The 15,117-nt window shown below is 42.1% G+C and overlaps 1 protein-coding gene across 3 annotated transcripts in view; it reads right to left on the minus strand.

Annotated features, from left to right (window-relative positions):
* cdk14 (cyclin dependent kinase 14) overlaps positions 1–15,117 on the minus strand; it is a 240,744-nt gene that overhangs the window by 53,977 nt on the left and 171,650 nt on the right. For all 3 annotated transcript variants that reach the window (XM_085472876.1, XM_085472878.1, XM_085472877.1), the window contains one exon: positions 6,827–6,966. In XM_085472876.1, the coding sequence (XP_085329002.1) occupies positions 6,827–6,966 (140 nt within the window). The remainder of the gene's footprint in view (positions 1–6,826; positions 6,967–15,117) is intronic.

Here is a 15,117-nt window from a genome sequence, read left to right on the forward strand (position 1 = left end):
CCAATATCTTTAAATACTGGAAAAATGCTCTACTTCAGCCTGTCTTTGCAGTTGTCAGCGTAGCGTAATCTTCTAAACATCCAAGAACTCTCAAAAATGTTGAATATGTTTACTGATATACACTCTGTCATTTGTTGCGAACAACATAGCTCAACAATAATTGCAAAAACTGTCCTACACCCGGAAGAACCCAGGGTCCACTGCGCCTGCTTAAGGTCTGACAATGGGTCTGGATCCTGGTGCCCAACAGCAGTCAGGGTCCTGCTAGTCTAAGAACTTCTTCAAGTACTTGTATTCTCAGACCAGTCACCCACTGCCAAACCACTCACTCTGGTTGAGGTCGCAGGTAGCATAATCTTTTTCGCCAGACTCCTTCATTCTGTCACGTATGCTCAGTGTAAACTTGCTCTCATCTGTGAACAGAAGGGGCACAAGTCCCAGATCTGGGACCTCTCTGCATTGAATCATACCTGTTATTAATCTCTGTCTCTCTTCCACAGCATGTCTTTATCCTGTCTTCCTTCTCTCACCCCAACCGGTCACAGCAGATGGCCCCGCCCCTCCCTGAGCCTGGTTCTGCCAGAGGTTTCTTCCTGTTAAAAGGGAGTTTTTCCTTCCCACTGTCGCCCAAGTGCTTGCTCATAGGGGCTCATATGATTGTTGGGTTTTTCTCTGTATCTATTATTGTAGGATCTACTGTACAATGTAAAGCGCCTTGAGGCGACTGTTGTTGTGATTTAGCACCATATAAATAAAATTGAATTGAACCTGCCACCCTCATGGAGTCTGTTTCTGACAGTGCACATGAGTAGCCTGTGGGGCTTATTTTGTGGGGCTTTAGCAGGTCATAGGATGCTGGCCTTCTATGGCCCTCTGCAGGTCTGTCTCCTGGTGTCTCCGCCACACTCTTGGGACTAGCGTGTTAGACGCAGCACACCCACTTGAGGTGTCATGGATGGATGTGCAGTCCTGGAACAACTGGACGACCTGTGCAACCTGAATTAGGTGCAAGCACGACCTCCTGCTATCAACAGTAACAGGACATGAACGGAATGCAAAGCTGGAGAGAGCAACGGTCTGTGGTCACTAGGGCTGCCACGATTAGTCGACTAGTCATGATTACGTCGACTATCAAAATCGTCGATGACTGATTTAATAGTCGACGCGCCGTTTGAAGCTTTGTAAGATCACAAAAGCCGCAGGAATAAGTAGCAGGATTTAAGAGTGTAATAACGGACTGACACAGAAGATGGCAGCACTGCATGTACAAGGATGCCAGCTGCCGTTAAACCCCGAAGAAGAAGAAGCTGTGTCCCAGAATTCATAGCGCAGCCCAGCTCAGTTTCCAACAATGGCGGCAGCTAGTTAGTTTTAATATTACTCTTATTATTCTTTCTGGGTCACAAAATAAACGTTTAACATATTTTCAGGCGAGAATGTAGCTGTGTAAACCTCAAATATCTGCTCAGTTTATGACTACGTCCACACGTACGCGGGTATTTTAGAAAACTGAGATTTTCTGTTTTCGTTTTAAAAAATAATCCCGTCCACACGTAAACACAGAAATGAAGGAAAACGCTGCTATGAACATGCCAAAGCAACAGGTGGCGATATATTCCTAACCGTGTAGAAATGTTGACCAATCAGAAGTCTAGAAGCCTCGGTGGGAAATAGTAAACAAGGATGCGGCATAGAAGCAGAACCGAGTCGTATGTGTGGAGGGACAGTAACTGTGTGTATATGTAAGCATTTAAACACTGCAGAGAGTACAATTAACAGTAACAGTATTGTAGGAATTCATTTCACCGAAACAATAACGTGGCGCACAGTGTGACGTCAAAAACGGCGCACATCTTTGACGCTGCGTTTTCTGCGTTTTTCTCGTCCACACGTAAATGCAAAAACTGAATTTTCAAAAATATCCACCCTGGCCGGAGTTTTTAAAAATCTCCGTTTTCAGTGACCGAAAACGCCGTTTACGTGTGGACGAAAGTTGCAAACGCGTAGAAAAATCCGCGTTTTCAAAAATACCCAGGTACGTGTGGACGTAGCCTATATCTGCTCAAGACACCACATATTTTCAAAAGCGCTCGGAGACGTCTGTTAGCCACCAGCTCGATAGCGAGCCGGGGGCTAGGCTCACTAGAGCCGTGAGAACACCGGACTCCCGGCAAATCGTTTTCAAACCCACCGCCGTCTTTCGCTGCTCAGGTTAAACATGATATATGAGTCACTTAGATCACTTAAAAATGTTATTTGTAATATGTAATGTTATATTTTTTTTAGTATTTTATTTGTTCCTGAGTAAATCGGTTTGGCTGAGATTAAAGTTTTTACACAGCTGAATAAACGTCAAGCAGACAGCTGATTATCAGAAGTGTGAGATGCTGGAGAATTTACTCCAGTGTCCTGTTATATTTTAGATAGCAAGGAGTTTATTAAACTTCACAATCTGCAAATTTCATTAAAATTTAACAAACTATCATCTTGTCTTTATTTTTAGTTAGCACTTAACTTAAACACTTAAAGCTGTAAGATAATGATAGTTAAATAAGAGCAGATGCTGCTGGTGCAAGAAGCTGAACGTTTTACATCCAATGGATGATGATCTGACTAGTCGACTATCAAAACAATCGTTTGTGGCAGCCCTAGTGGTCACCACCTCAAAAACATCCTCTTTTTGATTGTTGTCCACTTTCAAAGCAGGTGAAATGGATTCCCACTGGCCTGTGTTTACATCCTGACTGGACAGACTGGTATCACTGAAATTGAAAAACGTTGTGTTACACTGTGACGATCGAGTCTTCCCTTAAGTCTCCTAGGCAGTTTCTTGTGTGGATGAAGACAACAGATACCGCTTGGAAATGGAGTGCCACCGAAATATGTCACGAAACCTTAACTGACCAATCAGCATGAAATGACCAAGTCTTCCTTTTTCGCTTCAGACACATTATCGATGCGGTGTTTAAGAAAGCTACAAAAAGTAGGGGGTTCATTTAGCTCTTTATTTACTTGTACTGACTGACCCCTGAGCTGGGATAGGCTCCACCCACTCCAGGCTTTTAGATAAGTGGAAGAGATTGGATGGATGGACTGACCCCTGTTGAGCCCTCAGCTGAATTACAGCTCATTTCTATACAAAGGACTTAATAGGAATGCCTTCCCTGGATTCAGTCCAAACAGAAGAAGGAACGGTGACCATTGTTTGCAGTTGTGAAGCCTAAACTGCACAGCGAGGCAGATGATTATTAATCATCAAGGGAATTTGGGGGGATGTGAGATGAAAACAGAAGAAGAGCAAACAGCGTCAGGGTTTTCAAACTGGTCGAAGAGCATTAGCATGTTTCATTTTTGGTTAAAAATTTGTAAATCAGCGTGGGGATCCTCTATCTTTGAAGCTCCTTTGGCTCCTTGTCTGGAAAACAATAAGATTAAAAAGCTGCATTTATAACCAAATTCCTCTGGGGGTGGAAAATGAATCGACGCTGTCCATTGTGAGGAGAACACATCTTCATCTCTGACTCTGAAATAGTTGCAGAGTTTTGCCAAGAGAGCAGTGGAACTGGAGGACAACTGCTGTGTCTCAGTACTTTAATGTCTGTTCCACATCCAGCCCTGAGAGAGGGGACTTGTATTTTGCTTATCCAAAGGCCTTTGCACTTTCTCCATGCACTGCCAGACACCCACACACTCTCACTCAAATCAAATTAAAAATGTCACAAGGCAATCCGCACAGTTAACAGCAACCTCGGGAGCTCCATTGTCTCAGTAATTCTTTTATTGTTCGCTGTAATCTGTCTGGGTATTGTCTGAACAAATCCATAATACACAGGATAATAGAGCGCACAGTTGACCATAGAAAACACATTGTTCGTCAGGGAGAACACGAGACATTTCCTTGACTTTCCTTTGGCGTGTTTGTCATTAGAAAAGTCAGGATCTCTTTCATTTGGTTTATTTTAACTACACGGCAGTGCAGCATGTTTCTGGCGGACCGTTCCCATTGGCTCCTGTTTCTGCCAAACAACACAATCACTATGCTGCAGTCGCAGCCAAATACTCACAGCTGGAGTAATTAGCCACTTCTTTATCTCACACTCACTCTTCATTTGCATAATTTTGACACATCCTTCCCCCACGATACTGAGATACCATTTTCCTGCTTATCCACTCCTGTCCTCATTTTCTAAACTCTTTTAATTCACTCCCATTCTTCCCTCAGTTTGCGCCGCTGCTTCTCCTGTGGCACACTTGCATGCCGAAAAGAGAGAGATAAAGCGAGCATACAAAAATCAAAACGAGGCATCTCTTTCCTTTCTCTCACTGACCGCTGCCTTCTGATTCTTTTCAGACACGACAACCTGCTGGGTGCTGATAACAGGATTAATAATACTGAAAAATCCTAATCGGGGGGAATTAAAAATGCAGTTCTGTCATTAAAATAAGCAGCGCGTCAGTGGTGGCACACTCAGGTCTGCTGAGCAGGCTTTTCACACTACTAATGAATTACAGCGTAAGGGATTTACACATGTATCTGTAGCTTGTCAGACAATATGGATAGGCAGTCATCTCTGACATACTTTCAAGCATTTCTGTAGGATTAATTGAAACGTAGCCTAACTGTGAAGCTTTGCCTAAAGCCGCTGACTGCTGCGCCCAAAATACACGAGCTTCTAAAATGAAGATGCGTCGAAAGCTGGGGCTTCTTTACAGAGACACGCTCTCTCTGGGCAAAATCAAACTCAGCGTATGGCAGTGGACAGCAGAGGTCCAACTGGGCCTACTGTCTCATCGGCATCCACACAGCTGCCTTCTTTTCAGGCATAGAGAGAGACGACTACGATCTACGTGAGCTGAAGAAAGCCAAAAAACGGGATGAGAGGCAAGGCAAAAACATCCTTTTCCACTTTTCAGAGGCTTCCAAGAGAGAGCCTTGGCAACAAGTAAGAGACACACAGAGGTGACAGACAGGTAATAAACACACACCTGCACCTGAATCACCCTGACCTGCAGTAATCATGGAAGCAAAGCCACATCAGAAGAGGGGAAATGGGCACACGCACACACACACACACGGTGCTAACCGCTGCATCATCGCGTCTGTGTAACTGTTAATATTTCTACAGTGTGTAATTAATTAACAAGCAAATTAATGACTTAATTGAGCATTCAGCACAGCAGACTCCTCAGTGCTCGCAGTCCATTAAATTAACATCACACCTGACTTGAATTCGGCTGAATCTTTGAAGTTCTCTGCGTCCGACCACTGTGTGGTTCATGTTTTACGTTTTCTGTCCACTTGCATTTCTGTGCATCTGTGATGGACCAACACTGACCTAACAGTTTCAACTGGCGTATGAAATTGACCCGACACTGGTAATGAGAGCTGGGTTTCCAGCTTTCAGCGACCAAGAACCAAAGGTGGCGTATCAGGTCAGGAGACTTGTGGTTTGTTGGCATGCGTATGGTTTTGTGCACCCCGGGCTCACACTGTCAAAGAGAAGTTCTGTGCAAACTGCAGCTGAGCTTTTTGGACAAGCTTCACTAACCGCCCACACTCCCCACCAGACATTTTCCTCTTCATCACATCCTGTACTATTCACTACTGAGAGCCTTCCTACTATTATGTGCTGTTCTATTGCACAGTCATTGATATTTTCTATTCCGCACTAATAGAATACTGCACTATATGGTTCTAATGTGTACAAATATATACTATATTCTTGCATTTAACTAACTCTGCATCATTAAGCTGTCTGACGGCACCGTATGGCTGAGACAGCTGCAGCTGGGCTGTGGGGTTATAAGGAGTGTCTTCGTCCTTGCAGTTCATTTTCACAGTCAGATAAAAAAAGTAAAGCATTGTGTGTATAACATGTGTTCAGAATTGAGTTATGACTCCAAGCACAAATGTGATGTCTGATGCAAAATGCAGCAATTCAATGCAGAGCATTTTGAAATGTGCTAATTGTCACCGAGAGCTGTGTGCTGGAGCAGGTTCTGCAGAACACGCTGTTAATGATTAAGTTCAGTGGTTCAAACTACAACAATTAACTTCCTGTTATTTTCAGAACATTGCAATGGATTTGCCTCATAGTTCTCAGGAGCTGATGCTAAAGCTAAGCTACATGTTAGTGAGCTTCTGTACAAACATAGCATAGTTTTTTCAGTTTTCCACACTACACGCTCACACAAGCCGCACACTGTCAGACGTGTTGGCTGAATAAACAAACACTTGGATAATCGATTTTCAGTGAAAAATGCTTGGACACACATACTGAGGAAAAGCTAAATCTCACTGCTGCATCCAGACTTCCATCTCTGCACGGCCATCTTGTTCGGGGGGTTTGAATACAGCTATGTTAAAACTGAACAACAAAGACTAACATTGTCCAGCTGTTGTTTTTAGAGTGTTTAATTTGATACATAGCAGTGATTTTTTGATTTAATATCACGTGACTGACAGACACTTGCTTATGTCAGGTGAAAGAAAGAAAAGCGTGTCCCTTCAAATTTAAATGACTCGTCTCATGTTTCTGTATCTGTTTCATAGCCTGTTTTGGATTTTTTCCAAAGGATAAAGTTAGAAGACAATCATGGACAGTCATGACTTGAACTGATTCATGATGATGTTTTAACTGAGCACAGACCTTTTTATTTCTTTAGTGAGCAGACAGCATTGAAAAGGACACAAAGTTAGCAGAGAGCCTTGAACTGGCTTTTCCTTGGGTGTGGGCAGGATCTCAGCGGTCTCTATCAGCACTGTATTTCAATACATGGTGGCAAATGGCTGCGACACTGCAGGCAATGATGATGTGTTACGTACTGTCCTGCAGCTCCCAGAGCCGTGGAGGAAGGTTGCTGAAGTATTCATGGTTCAGTGCTGCCTGAGCTGACAGCCGGTTCTTTGGGAAGCACTGGAGGAACTTGGAGGCCAACTCCTCAGCATGGTCCACATAGCCCAACCTTAAACACACAGTTACACATAGTCAGACACCAGAGTGACACCGAAAAGACACGTGAACAGTATATCTGGAGATACATTCATTGGAAATAGGCAGTAAAGGCATCCAAGTAAAATACAGTCAGTTTGTTCTAAACACAGACAGAGCAACTTTCTCCAAATCACAGAGTTGCTGACAACAAGCAGCAAGCGGTTTAATTATGCTGAAGGTTTGCTGACTCGAGAGGAAAAACACATCTAAGAAACGCACACATGCAAAAGCTCACACCTTTTTCTTTTGAGTCTGAATCATACATGTTGACTGGGTCACCGTGAGAAACAATGAAGGGCCTCATTAAAGAAAGACTGTGTGTGTGTGTGTGTGTGTGCGTGTGTGTGTGTGTGTGTGTGTGTTCGTTCGAACTGGGAGTCACTGAACTCCTGAACCAGCCCAGCTAGCAGCGCCGAGGGAGAGGAAAGATTGAAAATAAGCGAATAGCAACAAATTCAGGCAGTAATGAGGCATCTACTGCATTAAATAAACATGATGTTATTCTGCGCTGCTCACCGGCCCCACGCTCGCAGTACTCAGAACGCCTCTCATGTTCTCTGGGTTTCTCGTGGCTGAGTCCCTAGTCAAGCACTCTGACAGCCACTCCCATGACTCTCAGAGGGGATCTCGACTCAACTTATCAGCGGAGAGATGCAGGGAGGATAACTCTCTGTTCAACTCATCAACGCCACTCAGAACAGAAGCAGAGATAAAGTTAATGAAGTCCATCAGGGCCTCTACAAGCTTCTTTCTCATACTGGGTGTAACTTTACTGAAAACTTTGAAGACAAACCAGACAGTGTGTGAAAGTGTACCGATAGATTAAGGCCTGCTGTTCTACGGTTTTGTGTTTTAGAGCCAAATGATAACATTAGGATTAAGATGAAAGAGGTAACAGCCATGATTTTGTGCAACTATTTAATATTTTGGAAGCTCAAGCAGACAAAATACCACAAAAAAGGTTAAAGAAAGAGCTTCATTAAACAGAAAGCATCCAGGTGTCATGTTTTGCTGTGTGGCAGGCAGGCGGAAAGACCCAAATGACGGACGATTAAACTCAAAGCACAACTTTATTCGCTGGATACACTCGCCATAAGAAATTACCTCTACAAAAGACTCAAAAACCTTGTACATGAACTAGAACCTCAACTGGACTCAGGAAACTAAAACTATGAAACACAGGCAACTGAGGAAACATAGGCAACGCAGCGACTCGTGGGATACAGGAAAAGAAGAGAGCAGACATGGGAACAGAGACTAAACACAAGCTAAGGGAGGAAAAGCTACGATCACTAGGAACTGCTCTTGGGTTTTTTAGTCTTTAAAAGGAAGAAAAACTAATCAGGCCTATTGTCCAGGCTAACAGTAAGAAAACGATAGTTATTTATATTAAAGAGCGTTTTCTAAAACTATGCTCTTCAATAATCAAAGTGAATTACACACTGTGGCTGCTGTTAGCAGCACTAGCACCAACAACCTCGTTTCCTTGCAGGTTCACATCCAAACACCTGTGTAAAACATGGTTACTCATCGCTACTGCTCAGGGATTATATGTTGGTTTTCTTAGTGGCAGTCTGAAGGTAACCCTTCATTCTTTACTGGAAAAGAGAGAAAGCGCACTGCTGCCTGCTAGAGCTTGGGACTGTAACATCCTAGACCTCCACTATCCCACCTGTACAGTTTACAGGTGCAGCTTGCCAGTGTTAGCAGATAACTAAACACTTCATTCGATCCTCTAAATCCGCGGTCCCCACCCCAGAACCAGTCCGTGAGCTGTTTGGCACCGGGCCGTGAGAGTTGAGGCTCGGGTGTGGAATTTATGGTTTTCAGGGTTTTTATCGCTAACTCGGTTTCCCTGGGTTTTTTCCCGTGTTGTAGTTGTGTGTCTTATTTTGAAAGGAATATTTACACGTTACCATAGCGACCAGAGAGCATTAAGGGGAAGAGAGGAGAATAATACTCTCAATGTTGTTGGCGCATTTCAGGAGGACGCTGTGAATAAAGTTACAGAGTTACACAGTGAATTCACGTTTATTATTATATTTACAAAATACCACAGTTTTTGTCTTCGTCATATTATTTTATTTTATAGACCAGCGGACCGTCGCAGACCGGCCTTTAAGGTGTTGCAGTCCGGTACCAAACGACTCACGGACCAGTACCGGTCCGTGGTCCGGGGGTGGGGGCTGCTGCTCTATATATCGTCCCTGCTGGCTACAATACATACATCTGAATTTTCACTACCACACATGAGTGAACAACATGTAACTGAAGCCACACCAGCTCACACGTTGCTGTAACAAAGTCCTTGTCCAGTGTTCGGGAACCAGGACGTCTTGATGAGAAATGAGGCTACTAAAACTAAGGCATGAGAACATTAAAGTAATAGACAAAGAAGCACCTGGCAGCTCAGCGCTATAATATTGAAGCTGGAGACCCAGAAGCTGCAGCACAGTGGAAGCAATTGTGAGCAGTATGGACCAACTGCAACAGCAGCTGCATCTACTGAGCTGAAGATGAAAACTGTGGCCGAAGTCAAGGTGGCCTCCAAACCAAGAGCATCACTCCTTAGGTCACCGATAGTTAGGGCTGGGCGATATGGCCTAAAATCCACATCGCGGTATAATTTGAAGCATGTGCTGTAACGATATATATCACGATATATTCTTTTCTTCTGTATAACGTATTTTCCACACTATAAAGACTTAAAATCCTTTAATTTTCTCAAAAATCGAGAGTGCCCCTTATGTATGAATTCTGGTTGTGCTTACTGACCTCGAACCGATTTGGGCAGAAATCTGTTAAAAAATGTTTTAGTACAACTTTGGTAAGCCGCACTGCTTGATGGATCGTCAGAGCATTACGCTGCCGTAGTGAGGAGCTTCGCGGAGTAATCTGGGTCCAAAACTCCGTCAGCTTCAGGTCCCAAAGTCAAAGGAACATTGAGAGTTAAAAACGGTCTAAATTCTTTCATCTTTAATAAAATCATCAGCGTTGCTGCTTTACCAGGTGTAACAATTAAGTTTTACATCCATGAAAACAGAATTTATTAAATTTAACGGAGTTAGAAGTTAACAGGAAGTTAGCTCGCTAGTTTCCACCTAAACATTTCATACCATGTTCTGACTGAGAGATTTTTGAAACTAATTCAAACGTACAGCTCTGCTACCACTTCCAACATAAATGAAGACAGAAAACTAAACAGCAGTGGCGTTTGCAGGGTTACTGAAGTTGGACTACCTGGTATATAATGTTGTGCTACGTGATTGCTAGCTAACAGCTATGTTAGCATAACATTAGCTGGAGGATGAACGCCAACTTTTTTCCACTTGATAAAAGTTAACATGAGGGATTCTGGTGGTCAGGGACAAATGCAATCGCATAGCAGGATGCTATACACGGGGCAAACTTCAGTCAGGAGAACAACTGAGATTATTCATCCACAATACGAGGTTAGTTATTAATATACTGCAACAACATGGGAACAGAGCAGCTGTGAGAGAATTCAGCATTAATGAATCAATGTTACGGAAGTGGAGGAAGCGCAGGTTTTGGCTTTCCCCATGTTTCAAAAGTGCTTCATCTCTTTGCTGTGACTGTCGCCCGCCATAATTTGCAGATGATAATGGTTGTAGCCGCTGCGATGCTTTCGACCAAAACAGGCGCAGCTTGATGACATCATCAACATGTGTTATCGCGGTAGAGCGATATAGTATCTCTATCGTTGGCCAAATTTATATCGTTTCTATCGTATATCATTTATATCGCCCACCCCTACCGATAGTCCAATCAGAGGAGGCGCTTGCAGATCTGCCTATTGCAGATCTATATATCATCCCCACCTCCAGTTTCACTAAAACTGAAAAATTGATATAATTAGCCTGCTTTTCAATCAGTCAGCAGATTAACTAATAATCTATACTGAGATGAAAACATGTCCCCTGGATGTAAACAGGGGACACTAATTTATATTACTGTGAGGTTAATATGACCATGTCCCAAACTTGCAGCTGGAATGATAAACTCTACTGCATTAAAAACAAATCATCCAGTGAAACCTTATGAACGTGCCTTTGTTTAGTCGCAGTCTGTAAGTGAAGCTGGATTCAGGTGTTGTCTTTTCTCTGCAGGCGCACAGAGTGCAGGCACATAGTTGTTGGTGTGAAGTCTCCTGGATATCAGTATGTTGGCCTTTGAAAGCTGCTGACGCATGGTAGGTGTGCATTCCTTTCTGCTATTGCTGCCAACTTAGCTGAGCGAACGAGCCAACATCTGCATTAAGATCGATAGTGTCTCCTGTGGCTATCAAACAGATCTAGGTGATGACACATTCACAGCAGGCTGAGGCATTCCTTCTTCACTGGAGCATGGCAAGTGCTTTTTCATGGTAATCCATCAAAATAACTACAGGAAGGACTTTCGAGAAGCGAGGGCGAGGAGACCACCTGCCTCTATTGTCTCGTCACCACAACTGAAAGTAGCAGAGGAGACCTTTCATCTCGGCCACTCGGAGCTGTTTAGGTAGAAAGCTTTTGTGTTTTTTGTCTGAAGAATTTCTATGAAATGCTTTCACCATGTCTGACTAATTTAATGACGAGATTGTTGAATAAAAACCAAGTGTGAAGGCAGCAACACATGACCAAACAGGCCCCAGTGCAACTGATCTGAGGATAGTAGTAGTAGTTTTCCACCTCACTTTTCGTTTAATAAAGTAATTGTAGTACTCCGTGGTGAGTTTTACCACTGGCATATACTCCTGCTTATACTTAGTCTGTGCACATCGCAGCAACCTCATGCACAAAGACTACCCATCCATGTTCCTTTAGTACCTACAGACCATCATTTAAATGTCAAAGCCAGCCTGGGTTTTTATGTGTACCCCATCTTCTAATGCAGGGGTCTCAAACTTTATACATAAATATTTAAATAACAGATCTGATCATCCAGTTGTTCTCCCTCTCGCCTCCAGGGGCACTGGGGTTCAACAGGTTATGTGTTTACTGTTTAATTTCTTTGTGAGGTATGAACGGCCATAAGGGAAATTTGTAGGAAAAAACTGCAAAACTTGTGCAAATACAGTTAAAAGTAAAGATTTCTGCTTGTGGTTGTTTGTGTTGAGCGGCAGATCAAACAAGAATTATAAATGGCTTCCAGCGCACGTTCAGGCCTGCGAGACTCATTTAGACACTCGATATCACTGACATGCAGACAGATGATAATTTTACGTTTTAACTCATTTATTCACTTCTCTCGACACGCTTGTCTTTAAATCGGGCTTCACGTCTCTCTGGCCCGTACCACAGAACGTCTGCCCCCCTTCCTTCTTTCACACAATGGTATGATCCCAGTGTGTCGTTGCGTGTGATTGGCCACATGGTGTGTCGCACCCCTGCCTGCATGGATTCACAGCAGGGCTGAAGTTTCGTCTCCCACGTACTGTTGGGATATTAATAATATGACATTTTTAATGGGCCAGATGTGGCCCGCGGGCCGTACGTTTCACACCCCTGCTTCCAACAGGATAATGCACCATGTCACATGTTCAAATCATCTCAAACTGGCCAATCAGACATCAGCAGTCACCAGATATAAACTCAAACCTTTGGAACGGTCGAGCCACATCATGCATGTACAGATCTTTGAGGAACCACCGTCCATTTTGAATCTATGCCACAAAAAAGGTCTGACGAGGTGTAACTAATGAAGTGTCCGCTGAGTGTATTTTTAGGCCCTAGCAGCAGTTGGTGTGAAGTGAGGAAAAGATCTGGTTTACATTTCATTTGCATTTCAACAAAAACCTTTCATTTCAAAGCTGCTGTTGTTGCTGCGACCTGACCACAGTGCCGTGTTTTGTACTCTTGTCACCTGTGACACAGACTTTAAATGCAGTGCTTTAACAAAAACTTTGCCTCTGGCCTTTGGGGGAAACAACTGTACTACAATACACGTCAAAGCACACAAACACATAAAACCCCCATAGACACAGATTGATTTCCTGTCCATCAGCCGTCCGCATTTTCACAGCTGGAAGAAAAACAGTGCAGCAGAGAAAAATGGCTGATGGAAACCAGAAACACAGAGAGCACGAGGGGGTGAGCCAAGTCTCAGGGCAGGACATAGCGAGTTCATATCGAATTCACCGTTCCCTGGACTGTGATGAAAGGCAGTTGAGAGGAAGTGATGGCCATTAACATTCCACCTCACTTTCTTTCTGCAAATTTTTATTTCCACCTGGACTCGAGAAAATCAGGAGACTGGGAGGGACCGAGGAATCCACCGCAGCTAACATTTATGTCGGCTTTTCATTTGTCCTCGGATGCTTCAGTTCACTTCTTTAACCTCCTAGGACCTGGCGTCCACATATGTGGACATCACATTTTGGGTTATCTAGACCAAAATACTCAATTTTGCCTGATATCCACTTACAAGGACATTATCCTGCTACTGTTCTATCAACATTTTAAACGAATATCTTCATATGTGGCTCTGATTTTTCTTAAAAACAAAAATAAAGTAAAAAAAAAAATCTGGTAATTCTTTGTTTTTACATTCATCGGGTCCCAATCAGCCCGAATAGCAAAGAGAAATTAAAAATGCTGCAGTGGAAGAGTTCGGGTCTCAGGAGGTTAAAGGATCCTTCTATTAAAATCATTATACTCTACATTAGTTGCTTTCAAATCAAACCCATCCAACTGAAATACTTACTCTGAGAACTTGTGGATCAACTCTTTGATATTTGGATCCTAAAGTAAGCCTCTCAGAAACACGTCGAATTTCATACCATATAAAACACCAACCAGCCAATGAGCAATTAACTGTAAGTGTTGGGGTCAAACTGATATCCCCAGCTGATGTTACAACCCAGCGTATAAGCTTAAAATCCCAAGTGTTTCAGTTACTAATCAGTTTATATTATGAACCCTTTCATGCATGAATTATGACAACCTCAATCAGGATTTTTATCCATCTTTAGGCATGAAAAAAAGATTTTTGAACTTTATTTTTTAAATGTACTTTTCAAAGAGTTTGTTACATGTCAACAGACGTTCTGACTTATGAATTTAGTATGGAGTGGCACATCAGTGTTCAACGTAGTGGTTTATGTGCAAGTATACCATCAACACTGACACAAATACACTCTAAAAAGTAATTCAGAGGCTTAGTAAATATCACTATAAATATAAGTTAGATGAGCCTGATAGACTCTGTGAATATCCTTTTAGTAATTATTTGAGTTTGATGAGCTGAAATAAATTTTACTAAAATGTTAACATATGTGTTTGTGTTAATTAAGGTATTTATTTACATTTATCTCAGACAAAAAATTCAGTATGTGGTTCACAGAATACCTTCTTTGCATGTGCCTAATATTTCTGTTTAAAATTGAATCTAAATATTTGAGAAATATGTATCTATACTCATCAGTATCTTGTTCTAAAATCATTAATTATTCAAATCAATATTATTTATTGTCAGCAACTACAACTGAAAAGTGTAAGTAAAACACGATAACGTGGAGTAATTGAGTACCATGAGCCTTTGTTTTGTTCATTTTGTTTTCTAAATACTCTGAGCGTTTGTGTTTGCGCTCCTGGTTTGACATTCATCCTTCAGGTATGTGAGGCTTTGAGCTAAAAGGGGAAAGGCTCTTGTCTTTTTAGTGCTTGTTTATTTCGAGTTATTGCCGTGTTTATAAAAATACATTTTTCATTTGGAAAAATGTTAACATGTGGTCATTTTTCACACATGTATTATGAAACACACGACTACATATCAGTTGGTCTGGTTTAGACTTAGACTACCAGTGAAATATAATAACATTCATATTTGAATGTTAGTATTAAGTACAATTTTGATTACGTTCAGTTTACAATATTAAATAAATGGAACAAAAATATATCTATATTTCATGTTTGTGTAACAACTACAATTATTCATTTCAACTTCATATGTTTAAGCTTTAGTTATTCAATTGATCAAGTATATTGAACAGATTTGACTGGTTTAAAAATGTAAAAATGTCAGTTTTAGTTTTTAGAGTGACAAGAAAACAGCCGTTGAATAGCTGTCCACTGTAGTGACCACTACGTGTGAAAGGGTCGATATTAATTTGGGGGTAAAA

The sequence above is a fragment of the Copadichromis virginalis genome, linkage group LG11 (assembly GCF_057382275.1).
Source record: "Copadichromis virginalis isolate Kocher_CV1m ecotype Utaka linkage group LG11, C_Virginalis_male_GT1.1, whole genome shotgun sequence".
Taxonomy (NCBI): Eukaryota; Metazoa; Chordata; class Actinopteri; order Cichliformes; family Cichlidae; genus Copadichromis; species Copadichromis virginalis.